The sequence below is a fragment of the Pseudochaenichthys georgianus genome, chromosome 5, assembly GCF_902827115.2.
Source record: "Pseudochaenichthys georgianus chromosome 5, fPseGeo1.2, whole genome shotgun sequence".
In the NCBI taxonomy this organism is placed as follows: Eukaryota; Metazoa; Chordata; class Actinopteri; order Perciformes; family Channichthyidae; genus Pseudochaenichthys; species Pseudochaenichthys georgianus.
Window position 1 is genome coordinate 46,114,195 of NC_047507.1, and position 20,544 is coordinate 46,134,738.

The window sequence follows — 20,544 nt, forward strand, 5'->3', positions numbered from 1 at the left end:
CAGACGATAAATACGTGTTTGTGAAGGCAGGAGGAAAAAAGCTTCCGCGATCACCGTCTCCTCCGTTCCTCCAAGCCACGCCCCCTCCCTGAAAATAATGAGTGACAGGCTGATAGTGACCCGATAGAAACTTTATTATTCACTTAATCACTGAGATATAATGAAGCTAACTTAGTCTCATACATTCATGGGATGTATGCAACAGTAAGACAGAGAATGTGAGTGTGTACCCACATGCACTATTTTAGTTTGTTTATGCTGTTGTAAATACTCCTGTTGTCTGCTGTGTTCAGACTCAAGTCCTGTGTGTGATGCCTCATTCAGGACATTCAGTGTCCTTTTTTAACAGAAGGACGTGGCTAGAAGCTGCAGCTAGACTGCAGAAGCATTATTTTTTCTGTTTTTGAGGATGGAACAACTTCACACACGGAGGCTAGACCTATACAATTCATTTATTTTGGTTTATAAATTAATGTCAAGACATTTATGTTATTGATTTCTGAAGCACTTTCTAAATAATAAAAAGAGAGTTCATATGTATTTACTGCATGTATGCATTGATGAAAAATAAGCCATGTGCAGTAATATAGAAAATTGAGGATGCAACGCATTGGTATGAATCGTGATGCACCGTGATATCGAACCGAATCGAATCGTTGACAGGATAATCGAATCGAATCGTGAGACCAGTGAAGATGCACAGCCCTAATGTCCATCAGTCGGTCTAGTTCTGTATTTAGATTTCATTCATGCCAGAAAAAGCTGCTTCACAAAGGTCTGTAGAGCCACATAAAGCAGACATGTTCAGTGCTGCTTGGTGATGTTCTTATAGCTTTCTGGGTCTAGGCTCCAGAAATGTTGTGAGTTTTGCTGAGACTTCAGCTGAACATGATTTTGGAGATGTATAACCTCCATCTCCACAGGATTGACAGGATCAGCCATCTTTTTCTTCGTCTTGACATTAAATTATAAACCATAATACATCAACTGTATAGGTCTAGCCTCCATATATCCGTGTGTGAAGTTGTTCCGTCCTAAAACACAACAACGAATGCTTCTGCAGTCTAGCTGCAGCTTCTAGCCACGGCCTTCTGTTAAGAAAGGACACTGAATGTCCTGAATGAGGCATCACACACAGGACTTGAGTCTGAACACAGCAGACAACAGGAGTATTTACAACAGCATATAAAAGCTAAAATAGTGCATGTGGGTGCACACTTACATTCTCTGTCTTACTGTTACATAAATCCCATGAATGTATGAGATTAAGTTAGCTTCATCATCTCAATCAGTGATTAAGTGAATAATAAAGTCTCTATCAGGTTCCTATCAGCCGTCACTCATTATGTTCAGGGGGGGGCGGGGTTTGGGGACACAGAGGAGATGGTGATCGTGTGGAGTCTATTTGTATATAACATTAGAAAGACTGATCCTTATTATTACAGTATAAGCTTATTGAGCTCATTTTATGTGACTTTGGAATAAATAGACAAAATCACCAATCCCAAGGTTTGATGGATTGGATAGGAAACGAAGGGAAAAGTCACATAAGAGAGTTTTAGCCTGCAATAACAGACCCTGGAAGAATACAAAGAGTTATTCATAACCAGGCCATCGCCCCGGCCTTGAGTTGTATGGCAGCTCCCACGTAGAGCTAGCAAGCAGCACTATGAAGCTTTTCCACTGTATTTGTAGAAACGTTAGCGAAAACAAATGCCGTATGATGGTGCCAGAGTAGGGAGGGACTTCCACGGGCCGGCCGAATGCTGATTGGAAGGTCGTGTTGCTAAGAGACTCTATCTGAGTCTGCGCACCAACGAGAGAGAGCCAAAGTCTAAACCAAGGTTACTCTCCATTTAGTCTCAACCAATCATAAATGTACGGGAACGCCCTGTGTAATACAAATGCATTGTGGCACGAGGGTCGGGGCTCTTTCCGGGAATAGTGGTTACAGATTACAGCTTTGCTGCCTGTGATTTCTATGAGTCCTTGGCCAAGTGAATATATATCTTTTGCTCTCTTATAATAAATAGTTAAACTTAGAAGTTGTCTGTCTTTCCTGGAATTTTGAACACAACAATGGCGGAAGCTTTCCTCCTGCCTTCACAAACTGTACACACGCGTGTCTGAGCCGCAGCGACACGGACTGATTCAGGTGCATTTATTGTTGTCGGATTTTTTCTACACAGTCTGTGAACCGCGAGTGGCGAGCTACTGAAAAGCTGCCCGATCTACGTGTTGGAGACCCCTGACTGTGTGTAGAGGGTCTTTAAAATCTTCTGAAAAATATTTTAAAACTGCTCTCAATCCCAAAATCATTTCAAAAGATTTCAGGAGCATAATTAGTCTGGCCTGCTCAATTGCCTTCATGATATCGAACTGATCTACCATTCGGGCCCAATAGTGATCTGAGTGACAACAGGTCCACCTACTGTAGCTGCCAATAGACTCCCATGTTAAATGTGTCCGGATCTTTCTTCAGACCAGAAAGAAGTCAACTTTAGACAAACTAAAGATATAATCCTCAATGCATTCTTAATGGGACTCAGTGTTGCAGTTGGTTACCGTGGTGTTGCTGGGCGAATTGGGGCAGACACACCTGAGTGACATCATCTAAGGCCCCGGCCCCACGAGGACGATACGGTTGTATCCACATAGTTTATCTTGCGTATAGCCCTTCCGTTTACACGAGGCCGTAACAAAACGATAGAAATGGACCCCGCAAACGATAACGGGTCCCAAGGTGGATAGATCTGCAAACGGAGTGCTCTGGGGGGTCAAACGGCTCCGTGTAATCGCCTCTATACGATCATTTTCTGATAACGATGAAATAGCCCCGCCTCCCTCTCCCCGCCTCCCTCTCCCCACCTCTCCATCTCCCCACGTCTCCTGCTGCTGCTGGGCTGTCAGGAGAGGGGGAGGAAAAGAGAGGCACCGTTTATTATTCTTATATTATTATACAGAGAACAGAGTCGTTATCAATTTGTTTTAAAGCTCAATAAATAACAAAGAAGACCTCTGACCAGCACTTTTCTAATTTTGTACGGAAGATTTAAACTTTAACGGACATGTTGACCGGCGGATAATTGTTTTAACGGAAACTCTGCCGCATGGTTCCCTCGTCCCTTGGAAGAGGCGGAGAGGTGGGTTTTTTTCATCTGCTGGTGGACTACCGGAGAGAATCACAGCAGGAGAACACGCCGTCCACCGCGGAGAATAAACAGAAGGGCAACCATGGCAACCATGCAATCGCTGCTTTTGGTGTATTTGGCGGCAGCAGCGCCACTTACAGGCCTGGCATATGTACTACAGCGTTTCCAGCATTTCCAGCGGTCTAGTGTGAACGGACACGTTAATGAATCGAATGCGTGTGAACGGAAGACTGTTTTGCGATGGCGTATACGTTTTACCGTAAGCGTCCTCGTTGGGCCGAGGCCTAATCAGAGCAGATACGCCCACACTGGTACACGCACACACAAACACTGGATGTCTATACTACATATGTTCACACAGACAGACAGGGACACACACATTTTAAATATCTAGGCATTATCCTTGACACTACTCTATCCTTCAAAAAACAAGTGAGAAAGGTAATGCAAATAACTAAATACAATTTAGCAAACTTTAGATATATAAGGAACTGCTTGACAACACCTGTAGCAAAACTCTACATGACTGCCATGATCCTTCCCCACCTAACATACTGTATGACCAGCTGGACCCAGGCGAATAGCACCACATTAAGGCCTATCCTGTCACTTCACAAACAAGCTCTCAAAGTGTTGGAGAGAAAACCTAAGCTATACCACCATTGCAAAATCCTGGACAAACATAACCTGCTCAGCTGGGAAAATATTTTAAAACACACTGATGCATGTCTCATTTGTAAAATGTTACAAATGAGACATGCATCAGTGTGCAGAGTGGGGGGGGTCCCCCACTCTGAAATAACTGCAAACTCGTGAAATAACTGCAAATAATTAACAGGGTTCCCACAGGACTTAAAAACAGGACTTAAAAACAGATCTCTAAATCATGAAAATCTAAAATCGGGGGGGCTGCCCCCGAGCCCCCTGGCATGTTTTGGACCTCTGTATTTACGAAATCCTGGATACGGGCCTGATTGCAATGCATTTGAGCTGTAACAATTTTGCTTCAAATCATGTCACTTTTCTGCATTTGTCCACTAAGTTCAGCAACACACTAACTTGGTTTCTGTATCTTACATCAGCTACAGACACCATTCAACTATTAAAATATTCAGATTTCTGCATTTTCAGCTAAATTCAGCAACAAATGTACGCAGCTTACAGCATTCGCACGCATTTTCAGCAGGAAATGCATTTTGCAGTTATTATTACATGTTCTAGTGTTTCTAACAATATATAACATTGGGGTCTGATACCACACATGAGTCGCTAATTACGTTAGCCCTGACCTAGCTTTTATTTCTGGGTTATTTTTATTTAATTTGTTATGTTTACACCATACTTCTCAGTATCTCGCCAACGTTGCATGGCGTATTTAAGTTACAAGGTTGAAAGCAATAGCTTTAAATGAGGTTGAGTTAATAAGTACTATAGAGCAGTGGTTCCCAAACTTTTTGTGCCCAAGGCACACCAAAGGACAAGTAAAAATCTCAAGGCACACCTATTGTGCAAAATAGCCCTTATAACACGTGTTATCACTCATATCATGTAAAATATCTGTAAATGTGCATAATTATTTACTAATGCCAAATAAAATGTGACAAAGACAACTATATTACTCATGAAATATTTATTAACGAAATATTTCAGAAATTAATTTGAAACGTTATCAAATTAGGCTTCATCAAAGCAGCAACACACTCATTTAAACCAGACAGGTCACAACATTAAACATGAGACAAAGGAAATTCAGCACAGAGAACTGTCAATGCAAGGAAGCTGCATTGTCCATGGTCCTGAACTACAAATTATAAATATAACATTTCAGCAGAGATGGGGTCGTTACTAAAAAAAAAGTAATATATTACATATTACTTTTAAAAAAAGTAATATATTACACTACTTCGTTACTCTCTACATAAAGTAACTCGTTACTTTACTCGTTACTTTACTCGCAGGGCCGGCCCGCCCCTCCCTGCAGGCAGATCACGCAGACTGCTAAAGTTTCAAATGTTCTCTTTAGTTCAGTTTCCATTGTCATAAGACTGATCCAGATCCTGAATGAATCTGACCATGGCTGTTCTCTGTCTCCTACTATCTGTATATTTTGCGCAGTCTATCTATCTCTGCTCATGCTGTTGCGTCGGCGTGTTCTCCTGCGTGTTGGCCATGTGTTGCACTGGAACCAGACACCGCAAAGACTTCAGCCGAGCACGTACAATAACTCTCCTTACCAGCAGGCGGCGGGAGTGTGTATTCGTCATTCAAAACAGGCAACAACCGGAAGACGGAGAAGAAGAACAGACTGTGAAAAAACAAACAACAAATAGCGTGTGCGGTAGCTCCACCTTAGCATGTGTTCTTTGCAGGTGCTTGTTGAGGTTTGACGTGGTGTTTACAGCAGTGGATAACAGCTTCTGGCCTGGACACAGTTTGCACCTCACCGTCACATTCCTGTCTATTCTTCGGACGAACTCAAAATAATGGGCATACCTCCACCCCTCGAAAGTTATCGCTGACTCAGCCATGTTTATGCAGCACTGCACGCGGAGATGTGGACGCGCAAGTCGCGCAGATTACGTACATATAAACCTACAAAGTACTGATATAGTAAATTAAAAAATAATTATTTTTGTGTAGTTGTATATTGCAATAATAACGTATGGTTGTCACAAAATCCCACGGCACACCCGGACTTGCCTCACGGCACACCAGTGTGCCGCGGCACACCGTTTGGGAACCACTGCTATAGAGAACAGCTCTTATGGGGATTGGTGATTTAAGTTAAAGGGGACCTATCATGAAAAATGCACTTTTGTACGTCTTTTATACATGAATAGGTATAACATTTGTTGGCTCCTCCTGAGCTCACTGCCCATTAGATAGGTATGGTGGACGGTCTGGCCGTAAGGCCCCACAAATAATTGTACGTCCTACGGCCACCATGGCCTTTGTGCCCCTCACACTGTTAAAATCTCGAAGTTGCTTTAAAAGCGTCAGAGCAGTGGTCTGGTCTCTGAACTGCATTATGCTGCGTTCACAACGGACGCGATGCGAATATTCGCATTGCTCTAATCGCTGGAGTTTCACTGCAGGTGTCAGCTGTGTTTACTCATGTCATTGAAACGGGACGCGCTGGAGAGGGGGCAGGGCTTATCTCCATGTAAATACTGTGGTAGACTCAACTACAACAAAATTAACATATTTTACCGTGATTTAATTGTAAAACACGTTTCAAAATGATGCCAAATAAACAAAATACTGACAATGGTTAGTAAAAACCATGAATTAATGCTTTGACAAGTGTGCAGACAAGACGGCAGGCGAAAAACCTTTTAAAATGCGTGTTTTCTGAATGGAGATCAGATCGATCAGGCTAAATTAACCTGTATATGCTCCGCCCACACTCACAATAACATGATACAGACACAGACACAACAGCGACTGTATTCACCATGACACAGACAGTCTGTGGTTTGTTCATGTTGAACTTTTGACTAGTTTCTGAACAGATATGAGGAGCTGTGAGCTCTGTGTGCTAACGGCTGCTGTTTTCGTTTTCTGATTCAACGTCAGTGGCTGAGATCCTCACTGCTGATTGGCTACCACGAGAACGCGTCATGCGAATTTGAGGCTTGAGTTGACATTTTTTATTAAAGAGACTCTCGCACGCATCGCTCGCACGTTCATGTGGATTTTTATACATGTGGGGTAACCTAATCTGTGTCAAAGATCATGTCGCAGGGTGTGGAGGTTACATTTACTTCCTGGAAATTCAGAGGCTTGCAAAGACTTTAAAAAATCAAACCGGTTATGAAACGAGTAAAAAGTCTGAAATATAAAATGTTTTTTTTGCAAAAGACACATTACATTACATTACATTGCATTTCGCTGACGCTTTTATCCAAAGCGACTTACAATAAGTACATTCGACCAGGAAGACACAACCTTGAGGAAAACAGAATCATATAAGTACATCAGGTTTCATAGAGCCAATCATTCAAGTGCTACTCAACTGGCTTTAGATAAGCCAGTCCTTTATTAGTATATAAGTGCTCTGTTAGCAGTTCTTTGTTAGTCATTCTATCGCTCGAAGTGGAGTCGAAAGAGATGAGTTTTCAGTCTGCGCCGGAAGGTGTGTAAGCTTTCTGCCGTCCTGATGTCAATGGGGAGCTCATTCCACCATTTTGGAGCCAGGATAGCAAATCCACGTGTTTTTGCTGATGGGAACTTGGGTCCCCCTCGCAGCGAGGGTGCAGCGAGTCGTTTGGCTGATGCAGAGCGAAGGGCACGCGCTGGGGTGTACGGTTTAACCATGTCCTGGATGTAGGAAGGGCCAGATCCATTCGCAGCATGGTACGCAAGTACCAGTGTCTTGAAGTGAATTCTAGCAGTTACCGGAAGCCAGTGGAGGGAGCGGAGGAGCGGAGTGGTGTGGGAAAATTTAGGAAGGTTGAAGACCAGACGAGCCGCTGCATTCTGGATGAGCTGCAGAGGTCGGATGGCACATGCAGGTAGACCAGCCAGGAGGGAGTTGCAGTAGTCTAGGCGTGAGATGACGAGAGCCTGGACCAGAACCTGCGTCGCTTTCTGGGTCAGCTGGGGACGTATCTTCCTAATGTTGAAAAGCGTGTATCTGCAGCAGCGGGTAGTAGCAGCGATATTTGCAGTGAAGGACAGGTTGTTATCCAGGATCACACCCAGATTCCTTGCAGTCAGGGAGACAACAGAGGTGCTGATGTTGATGGTCAGGTCAAGAGTGGGACAATCTTTTCCCGGAAGGAAAAGCACTTCAGTTTTGTCAAGGTTGAACTTGAGATGATGAGCGGACATCCACTGAGAGATGTCAGCTAAACAAGCAGAGATGCGTGCGACGACCTGGGTCTCTGAGCGGGGAAAGGACAGAATTAGTTGGGTGTCGTCAGCGTAGCAGTGGTATGAAAAACCATGCGGGCTAATGACAGATCCGAGCGAGTTTGTGTACAGGGAGAAGAGGAGGGGACCAAGAACAGAGCCCTGAGGGACCCCTGTAGTTAATTGACAAGGGTCGGACTCGGACCCTCTCCAAGTTACCCTGTAGGTGCGGTCTTTGAGGTATGAGGTGAGGAGGGAAAGTGCAGAGCCTGAAACTCCAAGTTCTTGGAGAGTGCGAAGGAGGATCTGATGGTTCACCGTGTCGAATGCAGCAGACAGGTCCAACAGGATGATGACAGAGGAGAGGGAGGCTGCTTTAGCAGTGTGCAGTTCCTCAGTGACAGCAAGGAGGGCAGTTTCTACATTTTTACTCCTAAGGAGGTGGGCGGGATGTGTGTATTCAACACAGCTTATAGAAGCTCAGGTCTATTCAAGTAAATACAGTGGGGCAAAAAAGTATTTAGTCAGCCACCAAGTTCTCCCACTTAAAAAGATGAGAGGCCTGTAATTTTCATCCTAGGTACACTTCAACTATGAGAGACAGAATGGGGGAAAGAATCCAGGAAATCACATTGTAGGATTTTTAATGAATTAATTGGTAAATTCCTCGGTAAAATAAGTATTTGGTCACCTACAAACAAACAAGATTTCTGGCTCTCACAGACCTGTAACTTCTTCTTTAAGAGCCTCCTCTGTCCTCCACTCGTTAACTGTATTAATGGAACCTGTTTGAACTCGTTATCAGTATAAAAGACACCTGTCCACAACCTCAAACAGTCACACTCCAAACTCCACTATGGCCAAGACCAAAGAGCTGTCAAAGGACACCAGAAACAAAATTGTAGACCTGCACCAGGTTGGGAAGACTGAATCTGCATAGGTAGCAGCTTAGTGTGAAGAAATCAACTGTGGGAGCAATTATTAGAAAATGGAAGACATACAAGACCACTGATAATCTCCCTCGATCTGGGGCTCCACGCAAGATCTCACCCCGTGGGGTCAAAATGATGATGATGAACGGTGAGCAAAAATCCCAGAACCACACGGGGGGACCTAGTCAATGACCTGCAGAGACCTGGGACCAAAGTAACAAAGGCTACCATCAGTAACACACTATGCCGCCAGGGACTCAAATCCTGCAGTGCCACACGTGTCCCCTGCTTAAGCCAGTACATGTCCAGGCCCGTCTGAAGTTTGCTAGAGAGCATTTAGATGATCCAGAAGAGGATTGGGAGAATGTTATATGGTCAGATGATACCAAAATAGACGTGTTTGGAGGAGAAAGAATGCTGAGTTGCATCCAAAGAACACCATACCTACTGTGAAACATGGGGGTGGAAACATCATTCTTTTGGGCTGTTTTTCTGCAAAGGGACCAGGACGAATGGGAAAGAATGAATGGGGCCATGTATCGTGAGATGTTGAGTGACAACCTCTTTCCATCAGCAAGGGGATTGAAGACAAAACGTGGCTGGGTCTTTCAGCATGACAATGATCCCGGGCAACGAAGGAGTGGCTTCGTAAGAAGCATTTCAAGGTCCTGGAGTGGCCTAGCCAGTCTCCAGATCTCAACCCCATAGAAAATCTTTGGAGGGAGTTGAAAGTCTGTGTTGCCAAGCGACAGCCCCAAAACATCACTGCTCTAGAGGAGATCTGCATGGAGGAATGGGCCAAAATACCAGCAACAGTGTGTGAAAACCTTGTGAAGACTTACAGAAGACGTTTGACCTCTGTCATTGCCAACAAAGGGTATATAACAAAGTATTGAGATGAACTTTTGTTATTGACCAAATACTTATTTTCCACCATCATTTGCAAATAAATTCTTTAAAAATCAGACAATGTGATTTTCTGGATTTTTTTTTCTCAGTTTGTCTCATAGTTGAAGTGTACCTAGGATGAAAATTGCAGGCCTCTCTCATCTTTTTAAGTGGGAGAACTTGCACAATTGGTGGCTGACTAAATACTTTTTTGCCCCACTGTACCTAGTATCCCAGCAGAACTCAGACCTAGTCTGGAAGGTGAATTATCATTAGAAGAGATCTCTAATGCAATTGATTACATGAAATCTGGGAAAGCTGTAGGGCCAGGTGGCCTACCTATAGATATCTACAAAAAGTTTAAATATAAAATACAAACTCCCCTCTTAACCTGTTAAGCCCGGAGCCCTGGGCAACATCTTGCAAGAAACAGCGTTTGAGGGCTTCTTAACATTTAAAAAACTATGAATGTGTCATGCCCACTTAACGGGAAGAAACTCAGCTACCTGACGATATGAACCATTTTTACTGAAACAAAACACAAGTCTAACGCCGAGCCTCTGAATTAGCACTAAGCGAAAGAGTGCTAACGCACTTAGCACATAACTCACGGTAGAAATATGTTATACTTCATCGGATCTGCACAAACAAGATATCATCTGAAAGCTGATTCCACTGATTCCAATGGTATAAGTATCATCACTGTGCGACCAAAACTCAGGGCAGCGAAGGCAAGCAAAGACAACACACAACTTCACTTTACGTAGCCAAAACGGCAAATACGTCTTACCGTTGCTGTTTTCTGATCAAAAGTTATGTTCAAGGGCATTAAAACGCAGATAAACGCTGCTGAAGGTTAATCCAATGTCTCTGTGTCCCTTTGAAATGATTACTGATAATCCATCATCATATTTATGGCAATAAGCCTAGTTCTATTTCGTCCCTACTGACTGCCAGAGGCGGTGCTTTAGCACTGGATATGTCCATCGCACGCATTCGCAGTTCGAGTACAACAAAGTCACATGTGACCCACGTGACGATGGCTACATAGGCCGGCGTCATTAGCGGATCGGCTCCTTTTCATCTTCTCGCTTCGTGAGAGTACCGTGGTTGCATTTTTGTAACCTACAAGCGTTCGTTGGAACGTTAGATCTAAGGATTTCCCCGCTTACAGCCGGCTGAGTGCAGTTTTGCGACTATTCCAGGCGGGGCTACGGGCTACCTGTCCCCCAGGAGCTGTGGCCGGCTACGCGGAAAACTTCGACGGACAGGTTGGTGTCGGCTTGGTCGGTGATGGCAGTGTTTCCGCTCCCTCTCCCAGGAGTTGCCCTTGCTGTGCTATTTTGTACTTCTGCTGTGCCAAGTTATCATTAGCATTAGAGTTTCCAGCTTCAGCTGTGTTTCCTTGTTAATTAGTTAGCAGTAGCGTCGCTCAGCCTAACCGTGTCCTGGCACGCAGCCACTTCGCTGACGCCGGAATAAACCGGGATTACCCGTGCTATCTTGTTTGCTATTTTGCTTAAACTTTTTTCTTGTTGAAGGCAGCATTTCTGCTCCCTCTCCCAAGAGTTGCCCTTGCTGTGCTATGTTGTACTTCTGCTGACCGTGGCGTTGTGCCAAGCTATCATTAGCATTTGAGTTTCCAGCTTTAGCTGCGTCTCTCGTTCAATTTAGTATGGAAAGCCCATTTTTTGTTTAGGTGCAGAGAGTAAGGTAAGTACTGGCCATAGTTACTACTGTAACTATGGTCCTAGGCCATATAAGCACTGTTCTATGCGGGCTGTTCTATTCCTTAGAAACGAATTATCTGGTCTTAACATTTGTGTTTTGACTTGGTATCGCTTGATTATTAGCAGCAGCCGCTTAACGGCTAACACCTTGCATGTACTGTTAAGCATCATTATTTAACTCAGCCGGTGAGGGCAGTGCTCCCGGTAACGTATGGTTTTGATTGCAGTAGCGCTATATTGTTGTATTTACTGCTCCTAGTACTAGACTCCTAGCACTAGGATGGGTAGATGCGGAGAACAATCTACACTGTGTGTGCTGTGGGCTCTATATGTGTGGCCATTAAAGAGGATTTCATCCTCCAAATATTATATTAACCCGTTTGGCTGCACACAGGTTTAATAACCCAAATTGGGCTATTAGGCCCGCTGTCGTGGCGCCCCATGCAGATGTGGCTGAACAGCCTTCACTTGGACGCCAAGTGGCTCAGGAAAGTCAGGGTGTTGCAGCGTTGCCTCCACTCTCTGTCACGCTGGAGGGGCAGGGCCTATCTCCTGATGGGCGTACCCATGGGCGCCATCCCATCCCGCCAGGAGACCGTCACCATAGGTGCATGTCTATCAGGGTGGGGTGCAGTGCGGCAGGGCAGGGCAGGACTGTTCAGGGTTTGTGGTCTGCCCAGGACGGTGCACGCCATGTCAACGTGCTAGAGCTTTGGGCTGTTGCACTCACGCACTTGCTACCCTAACTGGGGGGCAAGCATGTGCTTGTTCCTTGGGACAGCATGTACGCTGTTGCCAGACAGCAGTCCCTTCTAGATAGTGGACGTTCTCACTCCACTCAGAGTTTATGTGGCTGCTATTTGTGCCTGACATGTTTGGGTCGACGGCGCCACGGCGGGGTGCCACAGGTTGGTGTCCTGGGCTTTACGGCAGCGTCTCCATAGCACCCAGAGGGCTCCGGCTTGGGACCTGCCCCTGCTGCCGGATGCCCTATCATCTCCTCCCTTCGAGCCCCTAGCCAAGGTGGGGCTTAGGTGGCTGCCCACGAAGGCAGCATTTTTGCTTGACATAGCCTCAGGGAAGCGAGTTGGGGAGTTGCATGTCCTCTCCATAAACAATACATGCTCTCAGGTGTTGCCCTTTGGGTGAATGTGGCATTCCTGCCCAGGGTGCTTCCATAAACCCACTTCAATCAGCCTGCCCAGCCGGCACGCTTTGACATTCAGGTGAACGGCACGTCGAAGTTGCTATACCCTGTGGGTGCCCAAAGGGCGTATATCGAGGCTACTGCCTGTATACCGCAGTCGGAGCAACTCTTGATTTTGCCATGGCGGCACTAAAGGAGGTTAGGCCCTCTAACCAGTGGCTGCCCCACTGGGTTGTCGATACCATCTCACAGGCTTACGGGGCCAGTGGCCGCCCCCTGCCATCAGGGCTGAGATGCCACTCTACATGGAGCATCTCAATATCTTGGGCTGCCCTGAGAGTGCTGCCCCTGGAGACCATCTGCGCTGCGGCGTCGTGGGCGTCTGCTGGCACATTCTCCAGTTGTTATCAGGTTAATGTCGCCACTCCCCATTCTTTGGTGCGTGGTCCTTTGGCCGAGCTCCGCTGCTTCCAGTGGTGAGCAAGGGCTTGGATTCTTCATGACATGGTTGGTATAGTCATCCAGTGCTAAAGCACCGCCTCTGACGGTCAGTAGGGCTGTAACTATGGTTCTATGAGTCCCTACTGACCGCCAGAGTTTCCTGTCACTCAGAATTCTTGTGTGCTCGTGAGAAGATTCTGGGAGCCGATCCGCTAATGACGCCGGCCTATGTAGCTGTCGTCACGTGGGTCACAGGTGACTTTGTTGTTATTAGGTACTCGAACTGCGCATGCGTGCGATGGACATATCCAGTGCTAAAGCACCGCCTCTGGTGGTCATCCGGGACTCATAGAACCGTAGTTACAGCCATAACTATCGTTTTTAGTTTTCAGAGCGTAACATAGCTTTCGGTTTGGGAAAACTGCATGCGCATCACTCTCACTCCTCAATGGTAACGTGTAGGTGGATTTAGGAACTTCCCCTCGATTATATTGGCTCTAACGGTTCAAAAGTGGTGTCAATCACCAAAATCAACCAATGGGTTCCAGAGATATGGCAAATACACCCAAATGTTTTTTTTTCTAAAAAGGTCAAATTTCACTTGTTTTCCATCAATCTTGATACAGGGTATTTATTATATGTTATAGTCTGGATTCCTAAAGCTTTTTCTCTACTATCCCATCATTCAAGGGTGGTTTTCACTATAAGTAAAGGGTTTCTTTTGGACGGAAACTATAATTTACATTTTATTTACTATGTTCAATCTGAATTTACTTAAAATAAAAACATCTATATTGATTCAGATGTTTTTCTACATCCAACTCACAGGTTTATCACTGCTTTGAGAAAAAAGATTATTAATTTACCCCTTTTAGAAATGAAGATATAGTCATTTGTTCTGGGCATGTCATTTTCGAGCCTGAAACCTGAAAAACAGGCTCAGGGCTTAACAGGAAAAACCAGGGAAACCCTGCAATCGATGCAAACATATAAGACCAATAAGCCAGGTGAATTCTATTTACGATCCTATGATGGAATCAATTACAAGCACAATAGATAGATGGAAGCAAATGCCGATCTTTTTAATTGGGAGAATTAATATATAAAAAGTAAACATACTCCCAAGTTGCTATATCTATTCCAAAACATCCCCCTGCCTCCTCCTCCAAACCTATTTTCAAAGTTAAGGAAATTATTTTAGAATGTTCTGTGGAACGACAAACGAGCCCGCCTGGGCTTGGCCCTCCTGTATATGCCCTATGATAGCCTGTCCTAGCCCTCTCTGGTGCTACTGGGCAACTCACTTTAGGACTAGTATGTTTTATTTTACAAACCACAACCCCCCTGCCTGGAGAGGGATGGAGTCCCAATGTTTAGAGTTACTCTTCCCATGTATTTGTACTCAACTAGTGTGAAGACGGGACGGGTGGCGCAGTGGTCTGTGCATCCGATCATCAGATCAAGGGGGGTGCTGGGGAACTTCAGTTCGAAACCCGCTCCCGCCGCCACTGCGTCAGGCCGTTGTGTCCTTGGGCAAGACACTTCACCCGGAGTTGCTCCTGTGGGTATTGTCCACAGTACATGTATAATACTAATGTGTACTTGTAAAAGCGCCTCGATGACCTCGAGGCGTGAAGATGGACGGTGTGGCGCAGTGCGCTGTGCAATGATCATCAGATCAAGGGGTGAAACCCGCCGCTGCTGCGTCTGTAAAGCCGGTGTGTCCTTGGGCGAGACACTTCACCTGAACTTGCTCCTGTGGGTATTGTCCACAGTGACCATTGCATGTATACAAAATATGTGTAATGTGTATATGTAAAGCGCTTTGAGCATCTGGAAAAGCGCTATAATAAATATAAGGAATTATTATTAATTAAGACACTTTTTTTTATAAACTAACCCTATTACTAGGAACATGATTAGAGTCTGGCATGAAGCGAGGAAGTACTTGGGCGAACCTTTCTCTCTCACGTTTGAGTCCAATTTAGGGAAATGATGACATTACTCCAGGCAGAGCGGATAGTGGGTTTAAGATTTGGTCAGATCAGGGGGTCCAGAGAATTCAGGATCTATATAGGCTCGATGATGAGAAACTGATGTCTTTGAGGAGCTTGCAATCAAGCACAACATTTCACCGAAGCATTTTTGCAAATGTTTACAAATTAGAAGCTATATTGGAGCAAACCAATTATCCCAAACACATTTAAAACGTTTTTAAATGTAGGTTTTAGGAAAATCTAAGGGAAAAGGTTTTCATTGTGTTTGGGAGTGTACCAAGATAAAAAACGTTTTGGGAAGAGGTAAAATGTATGATAGAAGATATTTTATCGATGCAGTTAACCATGGAGCCCAAGTTTTTTTTGTTAGGGTGTTACCCAAAAGAACACAAAATAAGGAAGAAGGAACAAATCTTTTTAAATATGTCTGCTACAGGCAAAACGCATGATAGCACTTTCATGGAAAAATGTCCAAGTATTGGAAAATGGCTAAAAGAACTGTCTGCATGCGTCTCATTAGAGAAAATAACCAATTCAATTAAAGGAAAACAAGAACTATTAAAAAAAAAGTATGGGGCCCTTTCCTTAACTATCTGGAACATGCTGATCCACGTGGGTTTGCTATCCGGCTCCAAAATGGTGGAATGAGCTCCCATTGAAATCAGGACGGCAGAAAGCTTACACACCTTCCGGCGCAGACTGAAAACTCATCTCTTTCGACTCCACTTCGAGCGATAGAATGACTAACAAAGAACTGCTAACAGAGCACTTATACTAATAAAGGACTGGCTTATCTAAAGCCAGTTGAGTAGCACTTGAAATGTTTGGCTCTATGAAACCTGATGTACTTTATGATTCTGTTTTCTTCAAGGTTGTGTCTTCCTGGTCGAATGTACTTATTGTAAGTCGCTTTGGATAAAAGCGTCAGCTAAATGCAATGCAATGTAATGTAATAATCTAGAGAGTATTCTGGGTCAGCAAACTGGAGATGATTGATGTCCCTCTGCTGGAGGAAGGATGGAAGCCTTTCATATCTGCCTACATGTTTGTATATTTCCTTACATAGCCTGCCCACATGTTTGTGTAGGTCATTTAATTGATTTATCATATTTATGTGACTTTTTTTACTTAATTTTGTTATGTCTTGAGGATGTTTGTGTACGGTCTTATGTATTGTCTATATGCAAAAAAACAATAAAGAAAAAAGAAAAAAAGATGGCCCAACGTACCAGGACGAGTAGAGTCCCTTGATGGCTTGCTCCTCATCACTCCAGCGAGAGGGGTTCTCATATTTACAGGCTTTTCCTCCACAGGCCATGGAACACTGCATGTGACCAGGGATGACATGCCTCAGGGTTTCCCCCATCTTGGTGTACTTTGCTGTCGGGATCCTAGCATTGGCTTTCAGAAAATCAAACAGAAAAAAATAAAAACATCATAACATTTAAATAACACTCAAGCCCTGAATGCTAAACACTTTCATTTGTTTTCAGTCTGTGTATCTATTCGCGTACTTCTTTCTTGCCATTTTGATACCGTGTTACTATGAGTCCTGGGATGTTGCAAGGATGGCAATCAAAAAGTTCAGTGTGTAAAGCTGGAAATGATTCCCGATAATGATCGCCATCCTGGCAACCAGCCACGTTGGCTCTGGTTAACACGGCGCTATAAATCAAAGTTATACATTTGTAATCTTTTCACTATTGAATACATGTACCTCTATGCTGGTGTCAAAAATAAGCTACTGTGAGCTTTACTGGGTCAATTGAACAGTCTGTAATGGTCTTGTTTCTAAACGAGAACAATTCTAGCTAGCTGAGGCTGAGTTGACACCGACAGCCACCGTTCCTCTGTAGCAGGAGGAGGTGATCTCCAGGGCTGAGCTCTGCTAGCGCTTCAGGACATCCAGTAAGATGCCTGACCCCGGGATTCCACCGGGTCCGTCTGCGCAGCGTTATGGCTGCGCCGCGGTTTTGTTCCTCCTACAGTGTCAAACCCCACCGGACGCGTTTCAGAAGCAGAGCGTCTTGCATGCCGGCTCGCAGTTTTTGTTGATTTGGGAATATTTCCTGGACAGGCTACTTTATACAGACAAAATTAATAATAATTGTAATAGTCCAGTTATAAACGACATAAATCAAAGATGTGTTGCTGTATTTTAGTGGTAAAAAAATGCATTCATCATCAGAATTATTCTATTATACAGTATATATATATATATATATATATATATATATATATATTTATAGGCTAATGTATACAGTGCCTGTAAACCGGAGGAGAACGCTAGCATCTCCTACTTGAAAGACTACGGAGGGATAGGGTCTGCAAAATAATTTTATTTTGGGGATTGACTGGATGCTCTGACCGGTCCACTTCCAGCCCGGCGCTATGCAACGCCCCGCGCGTCGAAAATAGACCAGCCGCGTATTTTTAGCGGAGCCCAGCACCGAGACGCTTCTGGGACGCTTCTGAACCGTAATGCGGCGCCACGTCTGGTGGAATAACACCCATTGACTAGAGTGGCCGCGATCGCTGTGAACGCCGCGGCGCAGCCGTAACGCGGCGCATACGGACCCGGTAGAATCCCGGGGTGAGGCTAAGTGCCTCTGGTTGTGCCTCCTCACGCTGCCTGCCATCTCTTACCCTAACGGCCCCTACACATGGCGGCGTGCGTTGCCACTTCAACGCTTCTGCCCATTCACTTTGAATGGGGTGACGTCATGCCTCGCCGAACTGCATTGTGGGAGCAAAGCGTAGCTTTTCTCGCGGTGCTCTCTTCAAAAGTAGAGCAATGTTCTACTTTTGACGCTTCGACGGAGGCGTCAGCCAATCGAATTATATGCCAGTACAAGTTCTAGCCAATCAAACCGCGTGCTTGTGTGTCAGGGGCGGGAGATTCATGTGATTGGTTCTTGGTCGAGTTTCAGCCCCCCCCGCCGGCAAGCGACAACGCACGCCGCGTGTGTAGGGGCCGTAACCACCAAAGGAGTGGCGTTCTAGGCTCAGATTGATCAAAGAGAGGCAAATGAAACTCGATACGAATGTTGCACACACACACACAGATACACAACACAGATCTGAGGAAAGCAGCTTGGGAATGAAAGAGGAAAAGACCCTTTTAATGTTGGTTACAGTATGGGGCCCTCCCTGAAATGCAAAACCCAATAGCAATTATTGTTCACTGTGCTTTGAGTGCTAGAGTGTGTTAAGGTAACCCTAATTTACAGTCGGCAAAACAGAAATGTACTGAATATAACAATAATGTATGAAATATAACAGAAATGTAATAAAGTGCGAAACATCTATTAATTAATTTCAGGTTATATACATCAATTATAAAAGTAACTTTTCCCTTTATTCTTATTCAGTCAAATAACTAAGATTAGAACAGTTGTCCACAGTTTTATAAGGTTATTTGTATCCATTATGCATATTTTTTAAGATGGTCTAGGACAGCAGTTTTCAAAGTGTGAGGCGCGCCTCCCCTGGGGGGCGCCAGAGAGCTTCAGGGGAGGCGCAGCGTGAGAAAAAAAAGAACAAGAAAAAGATGTCTGTGGAGAACGAGTTCCCCCACCTCGCCAAAAAGGCTGTAAAAGTGCTCATTCCCTTCACCTCCACCTCCCTGTGTGAGTGCGGGTTTTACACATTGACTTTGATCAAAAGCAAGTTCCGGTCAAGGCTGCAGCCAGAGGATGGTCTGCGTGTATTCCTGTGTGCATCAAAGACGCAGACTCATTGTTCCCACTAAAGTAGGGGTGAGTGTAATAAGGAGGCAAAGTTTCGTTCAGTGTGTTGCCGGGAGCATATAAGGATTTATCCACGATGTTGAAAATGTTAAAAATATTAAGAAAATGTGTTGAGAACACGGTGTGCGAAAATATACGGGTCGTGCTGCAGCTAGATTTGCCTGTCCTCTGTAAGAAGGTGTCGGCGACTGACATGCAAGGAAGAACGGCTGTCCACAGGCTGTTCCAACATTAACCACTTTATTAACTTCCAGGGCAGTGAATTGAACATGCAATTGTAATTGGGTGTGTGATATATTTTCATGCACGCACACGCATGTTCCACAACACACAAACTGAACAACACTCAATTGTCCGATCGCTACCAGTGTCCTTGCGATCTTGTTATAGCAACAAGTGCACGTTAGTGATGCGATGTGGTTGAGACCATTCGGCCTTATTCTAGAGGGGTGCAAGGAATAGTCCAAGTAGTGGACTGCTAACAAAGCACTTATATACTAATAAAGGACTGGCTTATCTAAAGCCAGTTGAGTAGCACTTGAAATACTTGGCTCTATGAAACCTGATGTACTTTATGATTCTGTTTTCTTCAAGGTTGTGTCTTCCTGGTCGAATGCACTTATTGTAAGTCGCTTTGGATAAAAGCGTCAGCTAAATGCAATGTAATAATGTAATGGGGGAGTTGTACACAATATGTTTAAAACATAAAGATAAAAAGGTTTTAAAAAGTTATTGTTTAATGTTTTAAGGAGTTGGTGCAGTCAGTGAGTCAGCACGAGAGATTCAAACACAGAGACGAGAGGAGAGAAACAGTCGGTCATTTCAAGTGGCGGAAGGTAGACGGCGAAAACAGAGCCTTTAATGACATGTTCTCTTACCGGACCTCTTTGAAATGCAATTGAATACCCCTGCATTATAGCAACAACAACAATAACAATAATAATACTAATAAAAATAATAGCAATAATAATTGGGAGGGGGGGCGCGGCTATTCTTATGTTCTCTGAGGGGAGGCTCACCTTCCCACACTTTGAAAACCCCTGCTCTAGGAAACTGCAAAGGAGACACATTGTCTACTTTAACCTTTTTCTGATGGCAGGGATAGGAGACATAGGAGAGAGACAGGACATATGATAATTATTTATAAAATCATCTACAGCTGTGACTGCATCATAAAGAATGGAATTATTAAAAAGAAAAATACCTTTTAGGGCAAGCTTTGTCAAAACGCATGATCACAGATGTCTAATTCACCAAACACTGTATAACTAGCATCGATAGGAAGGAGGTGCTGCTTGCTTAATGTAATTGTATAAATAAGGTGGATAGATGTTTCTTAACCTGTAAAGTAAGCATTACATCATGTAGCAACAAACCTTTCAGATATTACATTTGATGTTTCCTAAATCAAGTCTGGAGTACTCCTAAATCCACCTTACACCAAATGTCCTGCTACAAAGACCCTGAAGAACTCTTGTTGTTTCACCTGAAAGATTTGTCTTGAACTGCAAATGGCTACGCTGTCACACTGCCTCTTGTCTTAACTCTTGTTCATGTATTGTTCAACGGTTCACCATACCAAGTGTACAGTCCTGTGCCATTGTTTGAAGGTAAAAGATCAAGCAGCTAGTCGTGTTGTTTTTGTGTAGAGCTT

At 44.3% G+C, this 20,544-nt stretch overlaps 1 protein-coding gene across 3 annotated transcripts in view; it reads right to left on the bottom strand.

Moving 5' to 3' along the window:
• ptpdc1a (protein tyrosine phosphatase domain containing 1a) overlaps positions 1 to 20,544 on the bottom strand; it is a 42,680-nt gene that overhangs the window by 13,828 nt on the left and 8,308 nt on the right. For 2 of the 3 annotated variants that reach the window (XM_034083722.2, XM_034083721.2), the window contains exon 3: positions 16,371 to 16,542. In XM_034083722.2, coding sequence (XP_033939613.1) covers positions 16,371 to 16,542 — 172 coding nt within the window. Of the gene's footprint in view, positions 1 to 16,370; positions 16,543 to 20,544 lie in introns of those variants that run through there. The other variant, XM_034083723.2, reaches the window with a different exon arrangement.